General features: G+C 41.5%; 1 protein-coding gene across 1 annotated transcript in view; it reads left to right on the forward strand.

Moving 5' to 3' along the window:
- carmil3 (capping protein regulator and myosin 1 linker 3) overlaps window positions 1–26,189 on the forward strand; it is a 98,504-nt gene that overhangs the window by 56,230 nt on the left and 16,085 nt on the right. Inside the window, exons 15-28 of the mRNA XM_061084852.1 lie at window positions 3,192–3,268; window positions 9,242–9,346; window positions 12,484–12,553; window positions 12,666–12,747; window positions 15,631–15,727; window positions 15,826–15,880; window positions 18,840–19,012; window positions 20,007–20,075; window positions 20,466–20,559; window positions 22,183–22,281; window positions 22,402–22,521; window positions 24,099–24,212; window positions 25,255–25,430; window positions 25,523–25,610. Of these exons, the coding sequence (XP_060940835.1) occupies window positions 3,192–3,268; window positions 9,242–9,346; window positions 12,484–12,553; window positions 12,666–12,747; window positions 15,631–15,727; window positions 15,826–15,880; window positions 18,840–19,012; window positions 20,007–20,075; window positions 20,466–20,559; window positions 22,183–22,281; window positions 22,402–22,521; window positions 24,099–24,212; window positions 25,255–25,430; window positions 25,523–25,610 (1,419 nt within the window). The remainder of the gene's footprint in view (window positions 1–3,191; window positions 3,269–9,241; window positions 9,347–12,483; window positions 12,554–12,665; window positions 12,748–15,630; window positions 15,728–15,825; window positions 15,881–18,839; window positions 19,013–20,006; window positions 20,076–20,465; window positions 20,560–22,182; window positions 22,282–22,401; window positions 22,522–24,098; window positions 24,213–25,254; window positions 25,431–25,522; window positions 25,611–26,189) is intronic.

Raw genomic sequence — 26,189 nt, forward strand, 5'->3', positions numbered from 1 at the left:
CTGTTCCACGTCCTGTTTTCATTCATTACCATTTGTCCTTTAAAGAAAAACTGTCTTAGGAGAAATTTGTCTTTTTAAGTGTTGGCCTATGAGATTGAATTATTAATAAGTTCCTTTTTTAATCTGCGCTGACGTACCCACGGCGGTCGATTAGTCACTTTGGGTGATGGATCGCAGTGCCTGGGAAAAATGGATTTGTCTGATAGTTTAACCTCTCGCGACTGATGAGATGCTGCCCGAAGTCTCACAAGAAATTGGGTTTTTGATGCTGATCATATTTGCTTAGAGCGCTCTCCTGCCTAACAAGGACACATACTGGATTTTATCCTCTATTTCAAGATTGTTTCAGACGTTCCCAGACATTGATCCCTATAATTCCCTGATCTCTGTATTTTGAAGTCTTCACAAGTTAAATTTTGTAAACACCTTGAAACGGATCAATAGATGAATTGCCATACTGCTGTAAATTGTCAGCATGTTTGATTTTTTTTGTGTAGAAAACTAGACATTTGATTGATGATCAATAAAACAAATCAAGGAGCTGTAAGTCATTCAGTTTTTCCTGGTATGGGCTGAGCTAGACTTTGATTCAGTGTAACACAATTACACGTCTTATTGTCCATTTGGGTCCTGCTCTCGGGATTTAGTGGACTTCTAACAGACGACCACTTAACGTACACGCTTTGAAAAGCAGTGTCTTCCTGCCGTGTTGCAGTCAGAGCTAGAGGCCATTAACCCCTTAATGGACATGGACCTAGAAAAATTTCACAAAAATAAGCAACTGGTCTTTAAAGGTTTCAATTAACCCAAATCGTGATTTGTTTTATATTTTATGGATTAAATTAGCATATAGATTGAAGAAAAGGGACTTCCAGAAGTTTAGAATGGTTTGCAACAGCTTTTAACCGTTCTTTCAAAACTTCATTTAAACATTTGTCGGAAAAGTTAAAGAACAAAATTTAGCTAAACATTCTGTGCGTCCATGAATATTGGAAACACTCCAAGCTACAATTAGGACACAATTCGTTGAGTTTAAAGTCAGGAGTAAATCAATGATTCAACCTGGGCTTTAATTGATTTCCTAGTGTGCAGGGAAATACAAACATTTAAAGTCAAACTGCCAGAGGTGAGAACACTTAATTTCATTTTCACATTTCATTTTCACATTTCATTTTCACATTTCATTTTCACATTTCATTTTCACATTTCATTTTTACATTTCATTTTCACATTTCATTTTCACATTTCATTTTTACACTTCGTTTTCACATTTCATTTTCACATTTCATTTTCACATTTCATTTCTCTACACAGTACTTGACTAGCTACGGAAATTAATATTTTTTTAAGTAAAAAAAGTTTGAAAACCTACAAAGATATTCACTGGGACATTTTTATTGCAAAGACACATCACCAAAATTCCATCATTCAAATTTTACACTTTATAAAGTGAAAGGACTCACTTTCAGGATTAAGCACTAGTTGTACTACTTTAACACACAGGATGTTAGGTCCATTGGCTCCTAGGGGTCAGGGACCCTCTGAAGGTTCCTAAGAGGAGCAGGGGCGTGATTCATTGTGCAGGCCAGAAGGAGGCTCTAATAAACCTGTAATGTTTGGAGAAGAAGTTACTCCTAGCTGGAACTGCTAATAACTCATGAAAAGTGACCCAGTGACTTACAACCCAAAATGGGTTGGTAGTTTCTTTCTGTAACACTTTTAATCTTATATGTTGAATACCTCTTCATGTCCCGATAGCCATCAACAAATAAAGTTGCCTGGGGGGGAAAGGCAGCTGCTTTGGCCCTTGCTCGACCGTAATAAACACTGATGTAGCCTGGACGCACGCTGCCCATGCTCCCACTGCACATGACCAGAGCCGTCACAATCCAAAGACACACCAACCACTGAAGCAGAGACGATAGCAGGAAGTTAGCGTGTCATGGAAAAGTCAGCTTCTCTAAGTTGTTGGTCAGTGTGCGTTCATGTGTTTTTGGTGGCGTAGCTTTGAAGACAGGGATGATGGGAGGAGGTGGGATGTATCGTTTGCATAACTCAAAGTGTAGCCTGCTCTTGCTTTTCCATAATTACTTACCCTAGCTTCAGTACATCAAGTATTTGCAGCCAAATGTCTGTAAAAAGTTTTGAACCATTTTTACTTCTGTTTAGGGATGTTTAGTCCTTTGGTTGCCAAAATAAGGGTCATTACATGAATCGTCTGGTAGAAAAGAAGGTTCTATACTAATGCTTTGGATGCTCTCTCAGGTTTTATTGTGGGAAATATTGGCTGATATTTCTTCTTTGTGCATCGATTAGTTATTACATGAAACCATTTGAGAAGTTTGAAGGGAAATTCAACTGAAGTCATCTGAATCGGGACATGGGCCTGAGCTAGAGACTGAGTTTCTGTTCTCATAAGCCAGAATGGTTGCCTGGCACTGGTTTACTTAAAGTCATTGTCTTTGTGTTCACACTCTGGGATCATCTTTGCTGTGTGCAAGCACAAAGTCAAACCTGAGCCAAATTCTTCTATCACTGTTTCCCAGTGAAACTGTAGCACTGGGATGTTTAGTGCTCTTCTCACGTCCACACACAGGAGCAGTAATGTGGCGTCTTCCTCTGTACTCACAGCCGATCTTCAGCAGCAACATATGTGTCCGTTCAATCACTGATAGAAACCCATATTGGAGAATTCATGACATTCATTCCAGATGGGGCCAAATTTCTGAGAAATTGTAAAAAGTAATTGGACTGAATTTTATACAGCACTTTTCTGCTCTATCGACCAAGCTGAACGCTTTACAATTAATGTCTCAATCTCCTAATCACACACACACATTCACACACAGATGACGCAGCACCAGCTGCAGCCGAGGACACATCTGTGTGGAGGAGCCTCGGATTGGAACAGGAAACTTATGATTGCTAGACAACCGCTTTGCCTCCTGAGCTGACCCCGACCATACGTCACAAAAATGAAAAAATCTATCCTGAGACAAATTGCAAACACAGTTTTTATGCAGTCTATATTTTCACCCTGATTTTACTCACACCAACATCCCATTGTGACCTGGATTTTTGTTCAGAGTGTATTTGTGTCAATCTGTGCTATCTCCATTTGTGCAGCCTCATGGCCGACATGTTCACAGTCGCTGTAACACGAGTCATTTGTCTTTCTGTTTCTCCACCAGTTGTTCGGGGCTCTGCTGCGGGGCTGCTGCGCTGACCTCTCCTACTTGAACCTTTCCAAGAACGCCTTCTCTCACAGGTGGGACTTCAACCTCACTGCGTAAATCCCTGTTAAGGTTTTCCTTTTTTTCTTTAAAGCACAAACACATTTGTTTTCCTGCTCTGACTCAGCCAAACAGCTCTGGAGGAGTTCCAGTCAGAAGGCGACTCACAGAGCAAACATCATTTGTTTCCTGCTGTAGATTAGTGTTAAGCCCTGGACCTCACTGACAGAATTAGCACGCACGCACCACTCCCTCCCCTCATTTGTTCTGCTGTGTACTCCCATCCGTCTTTAATATACACCTCTCTGATTGCTAACAAGCTATATATATAAATAAATATATATATATTTGGTTGTGTTGATCTAGCTAGCAGGCAGAAGCGGCTTTGGCTGGCATCATGTCGTGTCCCCCAGGAGCCCATGAGCTTCCCTGCTCAGCATATTACATTACAGAATAACAGAGAAAAATGGGACTAATTTTTGAGAGGAGTTATTGTTCTGCTCTCAAGGCTCCCACGACTGCATTTGTTTCTCTGCAGGCTGCATCTCTCTATTGATCTTTGACTTTTTTTTCATGTCTGCCTGCACCTCTTCTCTTTTCCCCCTATCTTCCCTGCCTCCTCCTTTTACATGACATGAATTCTGTCACTTACTGGAGCTCTTCTCTTTTCCTCAATCCAGTGTAGCATGGGAATACTGATTGATTCCCAGTTTTACTACTGCCTTTTACTGGTGACTTCCACCCTCCACTCTCCCTTGTTGTTGCCCCTTTATTTTTCATTTCTTTTTTCCTCACTCAGCTCTGGTTCGGGTCAATTTCAAGCTTTGCTGACCCTGTTATCTTTGCTAACAGCTGTTGTGCAGTTAAATTCTGCATTTTACAAGGATGCAACTGATTACATGTGTAGGACACAAGTGTGACGCATGTCTTCCTGTTTACCATGCGTGTAAATGAGTGGTCTCGGGTTGTTAGTTTTTTAGGCGTATTGGTATGGACGGGAACTACCTTCCTCCTGTACCTCTATTTCGCTGCTCCTCTTTCCTTATCACCCCTCATCATCTTCTCCCCACCACTCTTTCTCCTCACATCTTCCTGCTCCTCCCCTCCCTCTGTTGGTAGTTCATTCCACCTCCCGCCGGTCACAGGTCCTCTGGTATTAAATGCACGGTGGCTCAGTGCTGCCAGTGAGACGGCCTCTGTGCTGCGGTGACAACGAAGCTGAACCGAGCTGATAAGAACCGCCCGGCTGCCTTTTATGAATATGGAACGAACCGCCTCACACTCCCCCTTCAGCCAATCACATGCACACGTGCACAAGAAACAATGAGCAGCCCATGTAGAAAAGATAGATACACAAAGCACACCCTAACCCTGAGGTCATCAAAACCAATGAGGGGGGGTTGTAGCTGCATGCGCCTCAATCTTATCTAATCTTGGACCTTATTCATCTCTCACCATAGCTTTCTTACTGATGGCCTTATCCATTATAATCAAATATATTATATTTAACTCTCATTATCTTTTCTAATAAGCTCCTTTTCCACTGACTTTTTATAGCAGATTAAGTGTTCACAGATGTCGGTGTAAAAGATGTACAAGATTCCTCTGCCCTAACCCCTCAACCCTCTTGCTCCATGCATCTCTTATCCAAGTTTAGTGTTGGATGTTGGAGCTGCGTGGAAGACGTTTAACTCAGTCAAGAATAGCCACTGTTTCACATTAATTGTCTACTCTAGACTGTGGCGGCCTGCTGTATTGTAATTTGCCACTGCTTTTAAATCAAACAAAAATTTGACACTAATCAAAAATAACAGTAAGAGATCTCAGATGTCTTACTTAAAGGTCCAGTGTGTAAGATTTAGGGGAATGGGATGTATTGACAGAAATAGAATATAAAATAATCAAAGGGATTTTTTCACTAGTGTGTTTAATCTAAATTATACAAATTGTTGTTTTATTTACCCTGTAATGGCCCTTTTTATATTGAAATACTTTATATTTACATTAGGGGGGGGGTCCTTTAAATGGAGACTGCTATGTTTTCTGTAGTAGCCCAGACTGGACAAACTAAACACCCTTTGATTTTTATGAAAACTGAAGGTTACCACAGGTTCTCTTTCATGTTTGGAAGGGGAGGGTGAGGTGAGGGGTGTTCATCTGCTACAAAGAACTTCACCACTTTATGTCACAAAATTCTACACACTGCAACTTAAATGTGTGCAGCGCTCTTTGCTGCATGCTCACTTATGCTATTGCACTACCGTGTGTGCGGGCTATTGCCACAGAGCTCAGGGTTTGAATTGCAGTTGTGGAATGCAATTCAGTTCTTTCTCTCATGCAAGAACTCAGGTTTTAATCCTTAGCCTACACCCCCCCCCCCATATCGAATAATCACAGAGAAAAATTGATGCATCGCAGAAGGAATAAATGAGTGTATGCAGACATGAAGAGCTTGAAATCATCACCCTCCAAAAACTTCAGTAGATAATGTTGTCAAGTGACAAACAAGCTTGGCGAGTGCTAATCGCCATTTCACAGTGCAATCATAACACTCGGCGGGTCATATGCACAAGGACAATAAGAGCTCCTCCTTACCGTACAATATGCACAAAGTGGACAGGAAATTGGAGGGGTTCAGTGATTAGTCATGTTATACTCTGCCAGTCACATTACGGGGCTCATATCTATTAAACAGCTGTGCCAAGCACATGGGCGCAGGACAAAATTGGATTAGAGAGAAGAGTGTAGAGAGGTTTTTTAGTTATGATCTTCTGAAATTGCACACACTGCTGCTACAGGCTGGTGATGTCTCTTTTTAGCCTGGGTTTACATGAGTGGAAATGGTAAGAGCCAGTGAGGTTATGCTTTTCTTTCTCTCTAATGTGTGATGTGTGATTTTATTTTGAAAGAAAATGACACATGCCACCATAACTCTGAGAAATAGCTGTTGAAATATTGAAGACAGTTTAATTGTCCTCAATCGTGCTGAGCTTTTGCAGCCTTTGAAATGTCTGTGTGGAAGCACTGAGGCTGCAGAAGCTGAGTCAGTTCAGTGAATTGAACTGACAATAAAGTGTCAGTTGGAAGTTAAAACAGTGAAAGTAGTTCAGGTGTCAGTGGAAACATACGGCTGAAGAAGAGTCGGCGTTTTAAGTCTTAAAAACAGCAGCAGTCACATCAAAGTGTCAACGGTGAAGGAAGAGACAGTTAAAATAAAACTGCTGAAAAGAGGTGAAGTGACATTTTAAGATAATTTTAGGCATATTTGAAATATTTCTGTAAGGCCCAATGCACTGACAATTTGACATTACAACATAGGTGTGAGACAGTTCAATATTTTACTTTAATGAAAATAGTTCTGCAATGTAAAACTTATCAGCAGTGTTATGAATCGTCAACACACTAAACTGTGGTGTGTAGTGGACACACCCAATGAACAGAATTCACCAAACCTTGTTGGGCGAGGTTTTGATATGTTGAACTATTTTGATTCTGTTGTTTGCTCCGTTACTTGTTCCTTTAGGGAGCTGCAGGGTTACCATGGTAATGTAGGCACTAGGTTTAAAAATTGAAGTTTTTATGACATCAGGAAGTTCTGCTGCAGATGAAAGTCATGTGACTAAACGCTCACAGAAGTATACAGATAAAGAGAAAGTTCCCAACTAGTTCATTCCAGTGACCCCTACAGTGTTTTTTATTTAAGTTTCAGTTCAGTATTGCAGAAAGATATCCTCCTCTGGGTATATGATATCGAAACTTTTTGATGAAAGTAGGTTGCAACCTTCCTTTTTGCCTTCAGGATGAGTTCTAGAGACTTGGGCGACTTTTAATCTAGTTCCATCATCATCACACCAAACTAACTGCTTTAAATCTTGGGAGAATACAGACATAACAACAGATGTAACCAATTTTGTATCTTTTAATTTTGAGAAAACTCACACTGTGCCATCTGTGAGTCACGATGTAGTACCACACACAGCGTTTTAAAAAACAATTTCTGAGTGGCAATTCTAGTGACTTGGGAACTCACAGAAACTTGTGATCAAACATAACTTAAGAATAACAATAAACTTGGAGGCTGACAGCCAGAGTCATTCAGTTGGTTGTGCCTGTTTGTGTGTTGTGTCTGTGAATGTGTCCTGTTGTTTGTTGCACAAACAACAGGACACATTCATGGTTCTCCTGCTGTTGCCAAGGACACAGGTTTGTCCTACTTTTCTTTTGTCCCCCTGGTACAGGAGAGAGAAGTCTTATTTACGCTGTGGGCAGCCATGTTACGGTTCTAGACACAAGTATTTATTTAGTCTGTAACGTTTTCCAGTCAGCTTGCACTCAGTGGCTCTTCCTTCTCTTCTGCTCATTCGCCGGATCGCTTTTCTTTACCTCCTACAGCATTGTGATTTAGTCTGTGACTTTAAGATTATCTTACATTTTTTAAACTACTCCCAGTAGAGGATCAGTTCACCACATAATCTGTCCAGACCAGCATTAAATCCGCACGCCCCCCCAATTTTCAGAAAGGCTGAATCAGACCCAAAATCTGGGCTTATTATCCTTTAATGTAAAGTTATTTTTGCAGCTCCTCAATATTTTCAATAGGCTGTGAGCTTTTTGAGTGTTAAGATTAGTTAGGTGTTGGGTTTGGGTTAAAAAGCAGTCCCCTGATGAGTGCTACAAGGGGAAATAAAACACTTTGTAAACCAGAATGGGTCAATTAAAATCCCATCCATCACAATAAATAATTGTAATGTAATAAAATATGGTTTAAAAGAGCCACAGACAAAGGTGGGGCAGTGGGATTTCCGGTCCATTATTCAGTTGTTGGTCTTTCCCCGGAACTGTAAGGTGAGACGAACCAGGTGAATGTTAACATGACCTTCAAAGAGTAAGGGACTAGGAAATCCATTATGCCAAACATTGTGTGTGTGTGTGTGTGTGGGCACACTTGGTTTTGTTACATCCTTAGGACCTTTGCCAGTACCAGTAGATATGGGGACCAAAGCCTGGGCCTAAGTTTAGGGCTAAGTTGCAAATCATGGTTAATGGTTAGCCTGTTCACAATGAAAATGATACAGTTTTGTGTGCGTGTATTTCCATGAAAAGTGTACAATTGAAAACATCACTCCTCATTTCTCTAGACGAGGGTGAATCAGTAGGAAATGGTATTAAATCTGACTTCTGTGCTGTACAGGTAAACAACTTAGCAGATGCCTGAAAGGAAAGGTAGCACATAATATTTTCCTGTAAAACAAACTTCATCTGTCTGGAAGATGAATTCATCCTCCCTCTCTCTCCTCCACCTCCTCCTCCTCACCTCTCATCACTTTCTCCTGCGGGCTCCAGACCTCCTCCTCATCCCCCCCTGTGGCGAGTTATTTGTGCAGTGGAGACTGAAATGGCAGGTTGGCTGTTGAGACAGCTTCTAAACACTGATCTGAACCAGTGTACTACACCCATCCTGCAAACACGGAGGATATTCCCCTTATGTGCAATGACTCAGAGGGATGTTGTACATGCACACAAGCATATTCTCTGCAGTTCCTCTGATGCTGGGCTAATGCTCTCTATATGCCAGGCAGATGGCTGGATAATTGGTCAGTGTTACCGTTTTAACTGGTGGTGGTAATTAATGCCAACCTTTTCATGGTGTCTGGTTGATATAACTCTGACCTTAATGTCACAGCCAGCATCTGGCTGATTTAGACTTCTTTTCCTCCCTCGTTCCCTCGTTCCCGTCGCTCCGCTCCCCCTCTGTCACTTCTCGGCTTGTCTGCGGAAAACTTTCTGTCAATCACCATCAGCGTTACACGTCCTTCTGTCACCCTCTCCCTTGTCTCGATCGCCGTCTTATCTGTTCCCATCATTCTTTTATCCCCCTTTTTTTTACCTGTCAGTCTAAATGCCTGATGGTGATCTGGCTTAAGCGCTCGCCCTCTGTCCTCCTCTCCCTTCCACTCTAATACATATTTCTTAACTTTTCTATTTTATTCTTTTCTGTCCTTTTCCAGAAAATCCAGAGATTCTCTGCCAACGTTCCGCCAGTTCTTCAGCTCAGCATTCAGCCTGAGCCACGTCAGCCTGGCTTCTATGAAAGTCCCTCCAGATTCACTGAGGTGAGTCACTGTCACACCTGCATGGATTTAAAGGGACATTTGAAACCCTACAGGTCAGCTGAAGACTCAGTTTGGCTGCAATGCCAATAAGTATTAAAATGTTCCGTTAACTAAGGTTTGACATGTGAATGGAATACGTTTTGAAGATGTGGTTCTGCATATCTCAGTTGTTAGTAAACCAAAGTCTGTTACATCATGATAACCAATCAATTTCTACGTCGTTTTATTTATAAACAGGTAATCTATGGCCATGCAGAAATGTATATATGTAATTCAATATATCTATTTTCTAATTGCATTCTATATGACTTTATTTGTGTTTTCATTTTATTTATGTTTAGTAAAGTCTATAAATTGGTACATCCCTATTTAACGTGCCCTTTTTAATTGGTAAACCAAGTGTTTTGTCAGTGTTTCCCCAATGCCGCCTCAGCTGTAGAGTTTCCTGTTGTGTTAATGTAATCATTTTTATGCTGACTATAGTATTCAACCTTCAGTGCATCATCGTGTGTGACAGCCAACTGGCAACTGAACCTCTTCCCCCTCATATGGACAACCCCTGGACACGGCACACACACTGAGTTGGCCCTAATAAGCTGCATTAGAGCCAAGAGGATGCACTAATAAACACATCAGATAGTGTATGTAATATTATACTGATGGTTTATGAGAAAGATGTAAATCAAATCCAAACTCGCTGGGGAAAAACAGAAATGTGCGGTTTCGATCTCCGGCTATTCCATTCCATCCTTGGGCAAGATACTCAACCCCAAATTGCGCCTGACATCTATGGGAGTGATTAATGAGAAACAGCTTAACATAGATTCACTGTTTGATGGGTGTGTGTGAATGCTGTAAAACATTTTGAGTGGTCATCAAAATTAGAAAAGCTTTGTATAAATACAGACCATCCACCAAATGTTCAATAAAACAATGTTCTGTTTTATAGTCTGTGTAAATAAAATATAGTGACAAGCTAATATCATAAATTCGAACAACAATATCCTATGCAGCGGCATCATAAATGAAATATAAGGACATGAAACATCACAGCAATGTCACATAATTCTATTCATAAGTATATTATTGCATCAAAGTACTGATTGGATTTCTGTAGGAATATAAAAAGGAATGTTTGGTGCTAAAATATTATTTGATTGAGATATTATTGCAATATGTGTCCCAGCCTTTCCAAAATGAATCTTACACAGTAGACGTAAAATAAATAAATCAGAAATATTCAAGATGTCAAGCAATTAAAACACTTAATTATATGCTTTATTATAAATTATTCTAAATGAATATCGTAAATCAATATTTGCAGTGAGGAGAAAGCTCAATCGTAAATCTATGAAATGTAAATGTACGTGGCGCTCTGCCAATGTGTGTACTTTATGCTTCATGCTGTTGTGCTTTATGACTTCATAACTTTAAACTGAAGTGGCTAGTTGAGTTCTTTGTCACCAAAGGGCCCAGTGAGAGCAAGAGCAGCTACAGGTCAGACACAGGTAGATGGCATCATAGAGTGCCGCTAGTCTCCACTCATTTTGTTTTATTTTTAATGCACTTTTTCATCATTAAAATTAACGTGACTTAAAATCAAACTAAGAAATTAAATACTGTAAATTGACCAATACACTAGATAACTAGACCTATGTCTTCATTTCCAACCCTGGAGCCAGTGTTTCTCCTCAGATTATAATCCATCGGCTGTATTTGCTCAATCTGTGGATTTCACAGATCTGGAATAATGTTAAAGTTCTGGTGAAGTTTTTTTAAATATTTTTTTGTGTGTGTGCTTCCAACAGCTCTTACAGAAACTGCCTCTCTCTGAGCCTCAACAACCATTTGCCACCACTCGTCCAAAAGCGGAATCCACTCATGTTGCTGTAAGGTGCTTTAGTGTAGAGCAGCGGGTGGAGACACTTATAAGAATTTAGATGCATTACTCTCATGTTCCCTGCAATCTCCCCCTAATGCACAGTTCAATCACAGAGAGAGGACAGTGGTCCACTCCACCATCAGAACGAGCCAAACCACTCAGCACCCACAGGGATGTTATCCTTCATGTTTTTATTGTCTCAGGCTTGGTTACTAAAATAGCTGATACCATATGGGGAGCAGTTTGTATCCAAATCCATCAGTGATATTGAATCATCAAGGCTGGCATTAGGTTTCAAACGTTTCTCCTCACCAGCGGAGCCATTTCCTGTCATGTGAGTGGACTGGCCCTCCATCAGAGGACACAGTTTGAAGGTGTCCACATTGGCCCGGTGTGCACTGTGCTGATGTGTCTTTGTGCAGGAGTCTGCATCCTCATCCTGAGCAGCTTCAGGAGATCTGTAACTAAACCAGCCCAGTGAGCTGCCAAACAAAACAAAGTGTCCCTACAGGGATAAGTGTGAGTGGGGCTAGATTGCAGTTTCTATGTTAGGTAGGTAGCCCGCTGTTTGCTCCTCCGTAGCCAACGAGCACAATCAATAGGCTGAGAAAACAAAGCAAACTGCGAACAATCAAGGTGGTTTTCTGTTGAACGATGGATCTCTGCCAAAATGTAGGAGTGGACTCCCCACCTTGCACTTCTGCTCATTACCTCCTCATGCTGTACAACCCTTACATGTGAACAACTTCCAGAGAGGCCTTGAAGTGCGAATACAGTTTTTTAGTTGTTTTTTTTCTGCTGCACCCTGCTTGGCCTGTGGCTGTGTGCATGCACTGCAAATGACCATGTCTCTTGGATAAATACCCTCTTTTCAGGAGATTTCTGTTTGAGCTATGAATCTTCTCTTAAGCTACTTTTTTCCTAAATCCTTTAATATGGCTTTAGAGCTTTGAGGTGTGCGGATGAGAACGTGGAGCAGCGAGGGGGGGTAGGATGAGGTTTTCAGGTTGTTAGAGGGAGGGAGGAACAGCAGCGATTGGATTGACGTGGGACTGATCCTTGTTTTTTCGCTCTTTTCACCCCATCGTTCTCGCATCGCCTTTGTCCATTAATTGCCCTTTGTTTCTCCTTGTCTTCTATCATTTTGCTCACTCCTCCTTCCTTATCAGCTTCTCGATTAATCTGTTTGCTTCTCTCTGCGTTCCTCCCACGTTCTCTCTCTCTCCGCTCCTGCTCTGCCTGTGTTTTCCTTCAGGGCTCTGTTCCTGGGTCTGTCCAATAACCCTCATATCACTGATTTACACCTGGACATCAGCAGCTGTGAGGTACGCTCTGTTAGCCTGCGCTGCTCTGGATATATTTACTCATCTACTTCATAGATTAATGCTTGTGGCTATCCCATAATGCTCCGCTCCTCTCCATGTCTTCCACCTACAGTTGAGGTCAGCAGGTGCCGGGGTGATCCAGGAGCTGTTTCCTCGAGTTTCATGCGTGGTGACTTTAGACATCTCTGATAATGGTAAGAAACACACCCACACATTTATGCTCTTAGATCTGTCTGTTGCCGTACAGTCTCATTAAAACCCTTTTGATGGCGAGCATCATGGTGGGGACACCAGCGCGTTCAGTTTTTCACTTAAAGTTCATTTTTAAACAATGGAACCAGTGAATAGTTGATGTTTCCTGTTGCAATCATTTATTTTTGTGCCTCAGCCCGCCTGGTGGCATTATGTTTTAGGATTGTCCGTCTGTCCCATTTTTGTGAACAAGATATTTCAAGAACATCTTGAAGGATTTCTTTAAATTTGGAGTAAACTTTCCCTTAGACTCAAGATACTGGTGGCTGAACTAAAAGGTTCAGGTCAAAGTGACCTTGCAAAACCCTTTCTTGTTTCATGAACATGTTATCTTAAGAATGCCACAACAGCATTTTTCCAAATCTGGCACAAACCTGTTGGACTCACGGATGAATTGATTAGATTTGAATGATCATGATGTCTCAAGTTGATTCAGCCAGGCTTCTTTCTATGTGGAGTTTGCATGTTTTCTACTACTTCTTCACTTTCCTCGGTTCAAAAACTTGCAGATTGTTGGGTTAATTGGAGAATCTTTATTGTCCATCGGTGTGAATAGCTGTTTGTCTCTATGTGGGGGCCCGGTGATGAACTGGTGACCTGTCAAGAGTGAACCCTGCCTCTCGCCCCAAGTCACCTGGAGTTTAATTACCGACCCTGTTGAGCTGCACTGTGGGATTTATAGAATACATTGGTTTTGGATTTCGATCTATACTAGAGACAGAATATCACAGTATCTTGGCCTCTGTTGTACAGATCTCGATCATTCATTTTCTTATGTTTCCCCCATGGTGAACAAGCAACCGATACATGAAATAAATTCAACCAGTGCAGGTTACGATTGCAGTGCTCTTTCGGAACTAGTAATGTAAATTCACTTGAGTAGAATATAAACACAGACAGGTCCTTCGTTATGAGATATCTTGCCATAATGAATGTGCCATCTGAGCCTACATTATAGTTTGAAAATCAAAAATGACTGTCTCTCAACAAAGATTCAATACTTAACCATTACATCGAATTCTCATTCTGGTAACAATGCAAACAATTGCGTATCTTGGGATGTATTACTGCTGCTGTCCTGTTTTAACCATTTATCCAGCTCACCACTACCCACTGACAAAAACAAAGCAGATGAGATGACTGTGCCTTGTTTCCCATCTCATCTCTTTATTAGTGTGATCAAAGGAGAACCATTAACAAGTCTCTGGTGCTCCCCTCCTCCTCCTCTGTCATGTCACAGCTTCTTATCACTGACACCAATGGAAATTAATTTCAAATAAAAGCTGCAAGCAGCATTGCAGCCATTTTTTTAGTCTTTTTATCTACCTTTAATACCTCCACTGAGATAAGACAAGCTGCATTTGTAAAAGAACCAAGCTCATCTGGTATTGAAAATGGATTCAACCTTGATTTAATCTTGGATAATGTCTTTGTTTTAGTTTGTATTTATTTAAAACTAGTGCAGTAGATCTGCCTGTTTGCAATTGTTGTTGTCTTGCCCTGTGATAATGCTCTGGAATCTACTTCAGAATTATTACGTGTCATACGTGACTCCTCCTCAAACAGTTCTTGCAATATACCGTTACTTTGTATTGTTTGTGTGCTGGATGTTGTGTGCAGAGCTTTTAAGAAACATGTATGGTGAAGAGTAAAGTTAGAAAGCTTTGTGTTTGTTCTACCTAGTTTATCTGCAATGAAGATTTTATAGTCATTGTTTTTCATAAAATGAAACTGAATTTGCTTCGTCATTGTTCATGAGGTCTGTAAAGCTGACAAAATCGTTGTTATTTCAAAATAAAAGCTCTGTAGTTGCTTAATATAAAGCATTATAGATCTGTTTATCTAAATAAACTGGTGGGACAGATATTATTGGCCATAGGCTGCCAGTTGTACTTTATGTGAGGATGTGGAGTTTAGCTCCGTCCTCGGACTGAAACCACACTAGCCTGCCCCCACTGACTAACGGTCCGTTTGTGTAAAATGACTTGCAGCACGATAAGCTCTAAAGGCTTAAAAATGAAACCACGTATCACCAGCCAAATGCATCTTCATAGTTTTCTTTACACAAACTCTAATCATGTTGGTAAAGATGAGACACACCATGGTAAATATGACTCATCTATAACATTTATCCATCCATTATCTACACCACTTATCCTTGGAAGGTCACAGGGTTAGCTGGAGCCAATCAGCCATAGCATGGCATGTCAGATTGATATTAATCTTGGTCATGTTTAGGCAAACAAAGAGGGATACAATAGCAATAGCATCCTTGCTCCAGTCATCGCTCAGGCCCTAATTAGAGCATTGTGAGAATATTAAACAACAGATTTCCTCTGTTGAATAAGCCGTTTCAGTGTTTGTCCATGAAATATCTTGCCATGGTAACCACTTTCCTCTTCGTTCCTCATCCTAGAGCTTTTGAATGTGCGAGTGGGTGGAAGTGAGGGTTATTGGGAGTATTTTGGAATTTCAGTGGGCAGTAAGAGTTTGTTCCAAAAACGGGCCATGAGACGATAAAATGAGCTTTGTGAGCCAGAAATGTTAACATCTTTCAAATTAAACTGCGAGGCACTGGTGTAACTTTCATGAAGTTAAAATCAGATTTTTGTTCCAGTTTAATTAATCAGTTAATAACTTGTCTTTTTGTGTTCAAGGTGTCAACTCTCTTAAAGATTTCATGCTCATTATCTCATTTGGTTTGTTCTTACAAGGATGTAATGGAACAACTAGCTGGAAGTGTTTTTATAACTAAGCTCAGCGGACTGTAGCCTTGCTGGCACTGCACTAGTACTCTAGTGATGTGTGCATTGTGCTGTTTACAGGTTTGGATGCCGACTTGCTGGCTGTCATCCCAGCATTCTCCAGGCACCCCTCCCTCAAACACCTGATGCTGGGGAAGAACTTCAACATCAAGGGCAGGTAGGGACCACGAGGGAAACCCGCAGTACAGATGGCAGGAGAGCGAGAGATTGATACTGATGTCTAATGTTTTTATCTGTTTCTATCTGCCTCCGCAGGGTGTTGGACGACATCCTGCAGAAACTAGTTCATTTGGTGCAAGAGGAAGAGTGTGTGAGTTGGATTATGTAACATATTGTGTTCATTCCACATGCGCACAAACACGAGAATCCTCTGTGGCGTTATTCACAGATGCACGCCTACACACGCCTCACCGATTTGTCGCTACACACGCATTCCCTGTGCACACACACACAAACGCGCACATGTCACCGTTTAAATCCTTGTGTCCTCGTTCATGGGCATTTCAGCTCAATCTCCCACCTGCCCAGCACACGAGTTGCCAACATGCACACGAGTCATAGTGTCTGTGGGCCTGTGATGTCATGATGTCTGTGGGTCCCGCCGAATGAATCATTACGGTCTCAGTTTATTGGCGAGACTCCCAAGGCTCCCTCTGCCCTCCACTCGGCAAATCCAGCATGACACGCAGCTTACTCAATTATTTACCACTGTTGATGGTGATAGCTCACAACTATGCTCCTGAGCCGAGTACGGAGTGATGTGTGCGATGCCGACCAACTCGCAAAGGCTTGGATGACCGTGAACGTGTAGGTTTGAAGGGATTATACCAAGTCTCTCGGAGGTCGCCCTTTTAGCTCACCCGTGTGACGAGGACACACATATCAGAATCATCTTCCTCCTGCAGGGAGCTTTGATCCAGTGCCCAACTGTGACTCACAGAACGCTGTTAAAATTAAAGTGAGCAAATGAGAAGTGCCAGCAGCTGAAAGAAATACATAAACAAGATGTGGGGGGGGGGGGGGGGGGGGGGACCTCTTAAAGGAGTAGTTTGATGTTTTGGAAAATTCACTTTCTTGAGAAGGGTTACTTATTTGTTGGGTTTCTCTATACATTTGAAGGTTTCAAGCTTATTATGTTAAGCTCACTTAACTTACCAAAACGACAGGAGACATGGGGAGAGAGTGAGCCTGGCTCGGTCCAAAGAGAGCAAAATCCACCAAGCTACAACTATAAGCAGTAGTGTAGTGCAGGGTATATACGCTACCACTTGTTCTTCAATCAGATTAACGTAGACCTGCTTCCAAATCGCTTCTAAATCTAATAGTGTGCTGCAGGCCAATGTTTTCCTAGGACAGCTGAAGCTATCACCCTAATGCTTATGCTACTTTCCATCCTTTCTTACTCTGCTTTTGATTGGTTAGTTAGAATAAGAATATCAGAGTAAGCCGATCAGAGGCTGATTAGGGCAGGTTGTAAAAAAAATATGACCTGCCATTTTATCTGACCGCCTGATTAACCAAGGGATTTGAAGAAAAACGCAATTAAATTCAGCCTCAATTCAAACACAAAGTGAACTACAAACAAAAAATATCAGCAGACATTTCATGACAATCTGCGTACCTCTGTGCTGTTTACCTCCCACAAGCGCTCCGTCCCCACACCCCCCCTCCCCATCGGAGAGGATGCTGATGGTGACAGAGAAATAGCAGCACCTTGTAAATTATGATAATAACATCTGGTAAAGTTATTTATTTAGAAATATTTGCAAACTGTAATACAGTTATATTTCGAAACTAACTATGGATGAGTAGTCTAAAAAATCACTGTTACATAACAAGCAACGTTAATCCTTGCTGGACGGGCTGAAAAAACTCATTCAGAGTATACCCTCCTTTAACAATCCTGGAATCCTTTCCAGTTGCTTAAGTTGTACAAAGTATAAAAGTTGCAGTTTGCTCTTTTGACTTTATCTTAACTTCAGCTACCCAGATGCTAGCTCCGGCTTTAAATTTAGTATCGGTAAACGTGAGTAGCATCAATCTTTATATCTCCCTCTTGCCTAGAAAGTGTACATTTTTCAAAATGCTAAAGGCTGTGTCTAAAATCACTCACTAATCACTGTATGGTGAGTTCACCATTTTGTAGTGCTGTCAGAATGTTTTTTTTTTAAATTCCTATACACTTTGTCATGGACTTAATGTTTCCCACAATTCATTGTGAAAAGTAGACCCATGGTCACAAACAGGGCAATAAAGACCCTCATGCAATTGCACTCGCGGCAGAGAGACGAGAGGAGAGTGGCAAGCAGCAGTAGCCCGACCTGTAATTCAAATGTAAATACGAGCAGGGCAGCGCATCACAGCACAAACTAAGTCAAACAAATAAAAAAAATAAACATTTAAAATGTGATTGTTGGATTTATCCCTGCCCAGGATTGTTATGTTACATCATAATCCCGCGACAATGACGTATCTGCACAGAGTAGTGTCCGATACTTTTCTTTTCATTTTCAGATGAGCTCACTATATAGTTCTCTACAAAGAAGGCCCCATATATAGTAAAGTAGGGGTAGGTGAATGAGTGGGGGATTTTGGACACAGCTTTAGTCTTATTTTAAACCTATTATGCATGTTGCCACACAAACTGGTTATGGATACTCTGCAGCTAAAAATATGCGTTTAGCTACTGTCAATTATATTCAGGAATTAATAAATGTAGTCAAACTTCTACTCACATGGCGATTGTTAGTGTAATGAACTTATCATGTAGTAAAGTTGTTGTCGTTGTTATTTGTCAGATTTTCACTTGAACGTGTCTGAATTGCAAAAGTGGCAAATTGGCCTACAGCTTTAAGACTCAACAGGGTTCTACTGGCAAAAACACAGCTCGAGTTGACAAAAAAAAGAAAGAATTTGCAAATAAGCTGCTGATTATTACACATTAAGTTAAAACTATTGTAACCACACTAATGTATTGTTTAAATGTATTACTGGACTTCAGAAAACTACTGTTCACAATTTCTTTGCATATTTTGTAATAATCAGCATGATTACCACTCATAAGATCACAGATCACAATATGACATTCCTGCTTATAATCGAATAAATCTGGATGATTGTGACTAATTAACTAAATTAAATAAATTAAGACAGTTTGGGCAATTTGCTGCCCAAATTAATTTCACCCTTGAAAGGGAATAATCTCAAATCATCTTTTGTCTTTTTTTCCTCTGTGTTCCCTCTCTCTCTCTCTCTCTCTCTCTCTTAAGGCCCTGCACTCCCTCTCGCTGTCGGACTCGAGGCTCCGGCAGCGTGGCACCGTGCTGGTCAACGCCCTGGGCTCCAACGCCTGCCTGCGGAAGGTGGACCTGAGCGGCAACCTCCTGGAGGACTCCGGGGCCAAGATGCTCAGCAAAGCCCTGCAGATCAACACAACACTCAGGTGTGTGTGTGTATGTGGGCCTTTGTGTCTGTTTGTACTTTTAAAATAACCAGACTACTGGGAACAAGAGAGATTACCTTGCAGATTAGAGCAGAAGAGGAGTGGGACAAGCAAAGACGAGGTTTTGAGACAAGGACAGATGAAAGAATAGGGTTGGAGAAAATGAATGTGTTGGGTATGTTTTGAGGAGAGGACACACAAAGGTTGCTGAGAGGCATAACAGTGAGTTCAATGCGGAGCTTCAAAGACGAAGGGAAAGTGAGCTATGTAGAAGATAAGAAGGTAAGACTGAGAAGTTGAAGGGATAGCGAAGAAAATCGTTAGAAGGGAGAGAAAACACGGAGGAGGGGTGGAAAGAAATGGCCTTCAGGCAAACACCATATTGTACAACACTAAAATAAGAGAAAAGATTGTGTGAAAACACATGTATGTTTTTGAAGAGTGCTGGAGAATGAAAGCAGAGTAGAGAGAAAAATCTCTGAGATGGGGGGGGGGGCAAGAGTTGGGGAAAGGAGGACAGCAGCGAGACGGGGGGTAGGATGGGAGGGCTGGTACGGGGGAAATGGTTGGATACGGAGGAAAGAGGGGGAAAGTTATGATGGGTTGCGAGAGGGAGACCGCCTATGGAGTGAGATTTTGGTTTTGCTGATGGAATTTCTAGGGCAGAGAGCGCGGGATGGAGAAAGAGAGAGAGAGAGAGAGAGAGATGGAGGAGAAGGAGGACGGATGAATGGGAAAAAGGGGCGGGAAATTACAGATGTGTTAGAAACAGGAGCGAGAGTATGTTAGGTGGACAAACTGCACTGTGATGTAACAGAAGCTCATTGGTTTGAACGGCAGTTGTTCAATCATTTGTATTTTGTCTTATGTATGTGCGTTTGGTGTGTTGGGTATGTGTGTGTGTGTCTGTGTGTGGGGGGGGAGCTCTAAAAAGCTTCTGATCATGTTCTTCTCCTCTGTTCCCGTCTCCCCCTGCCGGCTTGATCCCTCTCAGGAGTGTGGCCTGGGATCGTAACAATACCACAGTGACAGGCTTCCAAGATGTGGCGAGAGCACTCGAGCAGTAAGATGAACACCACACACACACACACTCATCAAAAAGAATACAGACACACAAATAACGGATCACTTTCAGACTCACAAGATAGGCAGATATCCATCTCTGTACAGTGTTTACTATTACACACTGTTTCATCAGCCTTTTGACGCGTGTGCCAGCCAATCGTGGGTTTGAAGTTTGTGTTCACGTGTCTGTGTGTGTGTCTGTGTGTGTGTGTGTAAGAGTGTGTGGGTGCATTTGCGTATCAGGGAATTGGAGAAAACAGTTATAAAGGCCCTGGGTGTTTCCTGTTTGTTCTTGTTAACATCATAATCCTTCCAGTTTATTATTGCAACTTTAATATCATCACTCTCTCCGCCCCCCTTTCTCTTCCTTCTCTCGTCACTTAAACAGCAACTTTACCCTGCAGTACATGCCCCTCCCCCTCAGTGACATCGCCCAGGCGTACCGCGGCGCCCCCGAGAGGACCGACCAAGCCCTGACCAAGGTGAGAGGAGCAGCGCTTCTCCGATGTTTGTGATGTCTAAATATTCTGCATCCAATTATAAAGATGCAGGAGTTAATCATGACCGCAGGGGGTCAGGCTGAGTCATCACTTTGATGAATCACTTTGATTTGCTTGTGCATCAGAATTAATGATTAAGCATGAAAGTATTTATAAATTAAAAAGAGGAAGGTCCCGTATAACAAATCCGCATTTAAAGTTTGGGTATTTTTTATTCATGAGAATCCTCATACTACCTATCGACTATCAAGTTGTTGCATTATCTTATCTCTACTACACAGATTAGATTACAAAGTGCAAGTTGCATTACTTGTAGAATGGCTTTTTGAAAATTGCAAAACAAATCCGATTGGTAACCCTAACCCAAGTCATTTTTGGAAAACATTCTAAATATTATACAGAGAGGAAGTTCCTCTTCTCTGTCACATGTGATAGTAAAGTGAATACCCTTGAGCTTTAGACTCTTGGTTGGATGCACACAGGCAGCTGAAAATGGCATCTTGGGCTTTGGGGCGTTGTGATGGACACTTTTTAAATGTTCAGCTCCAAAGGAACCATTGAGGGCAGGTTTAAGGGCCTTACCCGAGGGCGCCTTTGTGGTGATCAATGTAAGGGGCAAGTGTTGCTCTGTTTACTTCAGTTACTATCCTGCCTTTAGCTGTACTGTAGCTTAAGATTAGGTCATAAGAGGCCGACATTCACAGTGTTATTTCTGGTCTGATGACAGTGCCCCACATCTGTGCATCTATCAGTCGGTGGTTATGAAACAACAACAAACATCAGCCTTTTAGTAGCAGTGTCTCTTTTTAACACACGACCTGTTGTGCAGATTGTCTCGTTTGTGTCCATTAACAGTCGTCCAGGAGGGGAAAGTGCACTCGCTAACATCATTAGACATAATGAATTGCTGGACCGCTCATCAGCTTTAAAACCTGCCTTCAAACACAAAGAGCTGTCCTTTCCGATCCCGAGTGACGGTTTTCTCCTCTGCGTTTGCCAAATAGATTCTGTCCGTCACACGGCTTGTAAGCTGCAGCTAACGGAGCAGGTCTGTTTACATTGCATGTCGAAGTCTTGCTCCCTGCCGGCTCAGATGTCAGTCAATCACACTCAGTATCCCCCCCCCCCCCTCCCTCTGAGGCTTGGACGCTGCAGGAGCATTCCTGATAAAGCTACAGAAACAAAAACAAATTTCAACAGTATATTTTTACATCTCTTCAAAACAACTGTTCTATTAACGACTAGAAATGGTTGTGCTTTGGTTCTATCCTAATGAGTCATTCCTGGTTATCACACTCCTTTTTGCTTGGAGTGTATATGTATGCATATTATTTTTTTATTCAGGGTTCAGGGATTTAGCCCTTGAGGGAAAGCTTGATTTACATAAGATGATTAAGCAGTGAACACTTCCACCTGCTGAGTCAAGAAAATAAATCAAAGGCTCCCCATTTATTTCTGGGGATCAAAATTCTCTCTCTCCAGTTTCCTTATTACCATGCAAATGGACCTGTCTCCTGCACACTGTGCTTTGTAAACAGCTGTCATCTCCGCTCCTCTCGCTCCTTGTTTGTTTTCTCTGTGTGTGTGTGTGTGTGTGTGAGACAGATCCAGCGTGCCCTGCTTAGAAACAACCAGACTCAGCGCTTCTCGCAGAAACAGGCTCTCCGGCTTCACCAGGGTCTCGTCACCAGCACTGCTGAACAGGTTTGTGTGCGTGCGTGTGTCCTCGCAGGATGCTGAACAAGTCAAGTTCCTTATTTAGATCATACACTGAATATCCTGTGTTTGTTGCTTATTATCTGCATCAATTTTGTGTGGGTGTAGGTGATGGAGCGCCTGTGTGTGCGGGTGCAGCAGCAGGTGTGTGTCCTGAAAGGCTCCGAGGAAGGAGAGGAGGTCCAGACGGCCAGACAGATCCTCAAAGAAGCTAAGAACTCCAGAGCTGTGAGTGTGTGTGTGTGTGTGTATATATGACACTTTTGATGTACTTGTAGTTTAATGCTACTTTATACATCTACACATATACGTTTGTAGGAATTAAATCCAAATTTCACTCCATTACATATATTTGGCAGCTATAATGACCAGTTACTTTGTATTTTATGATTCACCACTTTTTAATATGGTTCTCTTTATGAAGACAAGATCTGTATTATTGTTCCCTTGGGGAAGCTTCTCTTTGCCTCAGCATCCCTCACAGAACATTTATCTCCTGACTTACTGAGCAGAATTCTAATAATCCTCCAAACATTACAATGCATTTTAACAAAGTTCATATAGTGCATTCAAAAATTGCTCTTGACTTTATAAAGGATCGATATAGCAACCAAGTCTCGCTGCTGAAAATCTTAATAGAAGCTATAAATGTTATGTTTATGGGCAAAGTTAAACATAACATTTGTTGATATTGCTTCCATGTCTCTTTTCTCCCAATTTACAAGCCCCCTCCAGCTTTACTTTCATTCACACATACCGAACTTTACAACGGACCCCACTCATACACAACTTCACCTATTCCCTTATCCATTACCCTCTGTCCATTCATTGTCTTAATTCTCTCACTGGACATTATTAGCAAAGTGTTTTTATTCAACAACCGTGTAAAAAATGAATAAGTAAGCAAATAAATTGAATAAAATAAGAAAGCCAACAAACCCAAACCTCAGAACAAACAGAAACTGTGCAGCATACAAACCAAATGTACTATTAAAACAATAGCACAGACATTAGCAGCCACAATGGCCCCACATGTCATCAGACGGCTAAGAAATCTGTTTGTTATAATTGCGTTTGAACTCTATACACTCACATTCAGACTGAGGAAAGGGAGATGGATCAGTTGTTTTACACTGTAAAACAACTGATCCATCTCCCTCCATCCTGTAAAATTTACAGGATTAATATGTAACAACTACTAACTAATGGTTAATTAATGATTCACTAACACTGAATTGACTTAAGCAATTATTTTAAAAATCTTTAGCTCGCCTTCTTATATGAGGAGTTGTGATACTTCTTTATGAATTGTGAGTCATTAGAAATCGAATCCTGAATAGATGAATAACTTGATGAATTGATGCATTAATTCAGGTTGAATGATGAGCTATTGGGTTGCCAAAGAAAATTACAGAAAACTTTAATCACCACGAATGTTTATGCTTTTCCAACCTAAACCAATGACACAGCATTTCGGTCTAGACTTTCGTAAAGACAAGTCTCTGCATCAGGTTCAAGGATGGTTTGGGCTTTTAAGTTATAGAATGTCAAATTAAAACCTTCGACAATAGGTGAGAGTCTTGTATTATAAGTTATTATATGGCATCATACAAACACACAGTTTAAATAATAAATTTCACAGCCATGCAGTGTATATCAGACAGGGATGAGCCCCCCATTACACCAAGTGAACATAATCCATATTTGACATCCAACTTAACGAGTTCTTTTACTTTTGATACTCAAGTCGCCCTCCACTGATCTTAACCTCCTCTTCTCTCTCTCTGCCCTGCTGTGTGTCTCAGCTGTACCCGTCTCTGTGCGAGCTGGCCCACGTGCTGTCGGTGGACGGTCCCGTCAGACAGCGCCTGGACACTCTGGCAGGAGAACTGGCCAAAGCCGCGGACAAAGAGCTGCAGGTGGGTTTGGGGACGCGCCGCGGCTGTAATCACAGATATTTTAAACAGTACAGCCCTGGACTAGTTGCATTTAAATTGCCAATTAATAGCGTATGACTGTGTGCGCGGCGGAGGTATGCTGACTTCAAACGAAATGCCGCATTTAAATTCACAGGGGGGAACCACTTTTAACATTTTTTAGGTCCATTCTGGTAATGTGGGGATTCTGCAGCACAAGGCGGTCGAATGATTAAAAAAAAGGCAGCACAGCCCCGAGGAATGAATCTATTGAATATCAACTTACTGAGGCACAATGTAAATCCTTGTTTTGTGTTTTCCAATTTTCTTACCATGCATGAGGCTGCGTTTCCAATTTGCAAGGGTAAAAAATTAATTACATTGAAGAAATATCGATTGGTGAATAATTCCCACACAAAATATCCAGGTTTGTGCTGAACTGGTGAAGGTGTGAACAGAGTGAAGAGTTACTGGTTGATATGTGGATAATTGGATTGCTGCATTGCAGATACCAGTGTTTCCCAATAATTATCTCGACTGTGGCTGTCATATTCTAATTAGTCCCACTACAGTTTCATAATGAACCAACACCTTTTTTTCTCTCATAATAACCCAAGAGATCTATAACTTGTGCTACTTGCAGCATGCTCTCACTCCCACACTACATGAGCTACCTCCATGCTTGTGCTATGGTCCATACATTTATTTTACCATCCACGCAGTCAGACCTCATAGTTTCAGACAGTTGTGCCATGCGATGCGGCTCTTTCTCTCAAGTGAGAACCTCTTTTTCACTCTTTATTCTGTGTACCTGTCTCTCGGAATCTGTTTCGTGGGAGACTGACCTTTGTGTGTGGGCACCCTCGTTACCAACATAGATTGAAATGACAGAGTCATATATAAGAAAAGGTTAAGCGAGCAAATCACACTGTGAATGATTAATTAAATGTTTTGAAAATATTATACAGTATATATATTTGATTACATTTAGATTTTTATTTTAAATGTACATAATACATATCTTCTCTGTGTTTTTTTTGTTCAGGTTGTTGTGGACTCTATGGTGTCTCTGTGCCGCGAACTGTGTCCCATGTCCTGCTCGGCAGCCGAGAGACTCAGCCCGCCTCTCTCGTCCATCTCCGAACAAGTTTCGATCCCTCGCTCCTCCATCCGCAACGCCCTGATGGAGAGAGCAGCGGAGGACATCAACAGAGCCCTGGAGTAAGAGAGAGAGCCGGTGAAACGGCAGCATCAAGCAAGGCAGCTCAGCTAAGACACTGACTGAACTCTTTGTGTTTCTGTCTTTGTCTCAGGGAGGTGAAGTTGTCTGTGGTCTCTTACCTGACCAACTCCATAGTGGATCAGATTCTACAAGAGCTCTACACAACCCATAAAACACTGGTACTGGTAATATAACTTTGCATGACTTCTCTGTAGGTGGTAGAAAATACACTTTAAACTTCTAGTCTAAAGCTGAAATGTGTAACTTTCTAGCACAGATGTATTGATTTGAAAGTCTGATGTGGTGTTCAGGGTTGAGTGTTATCAACTGCAACAAATAAACACTTTCCTGTGTTTGAGCACATGATCTAAAGATAGATCATAAATATATATCCGACACAAAACATCACAGATATCATCATTTCAATTATTTCTGGAGTCTGTTTCAGCTGGTTGCCTAGCAACCTGGCTGTGATGATGACAAGACTGCAGGAAGTCTCTACTGCGAGCCAAGAAATAGTCCCACGCATTTCTTTAGACTTCAGTTTTTGTCTGAATCAAACAAACAAGATACAAGCACCACGGAGGTGCTGGTAGGCAGAATTTTGTTGCCTTTTGTTTTCTCTCTGTTTTGCCGTCTTAAACTGAGCTAACAGTCTCCTGGCTCCAGACTCATATTTAATGGACAGGGATGAGAAGGCTATTGATTTTTCTCCTCCAAGCTTCTGCAAGAAAAATTACTAAACAAGCAACTTTCGT

Source organism: Limanda limanda, chromosome 13 (genome assembly GCF_963576545.1).
Source record: "Limanda limanda chromosome 13, fLimLim1.1, whole genome shotgun sequence".
Taxonomy (NCBI): Eukaryota; Metazoa; Chordata; class Actinopteri; order Pleuronectiformes; family Pleuronectidae; genus Limanda; species Limanda limanda.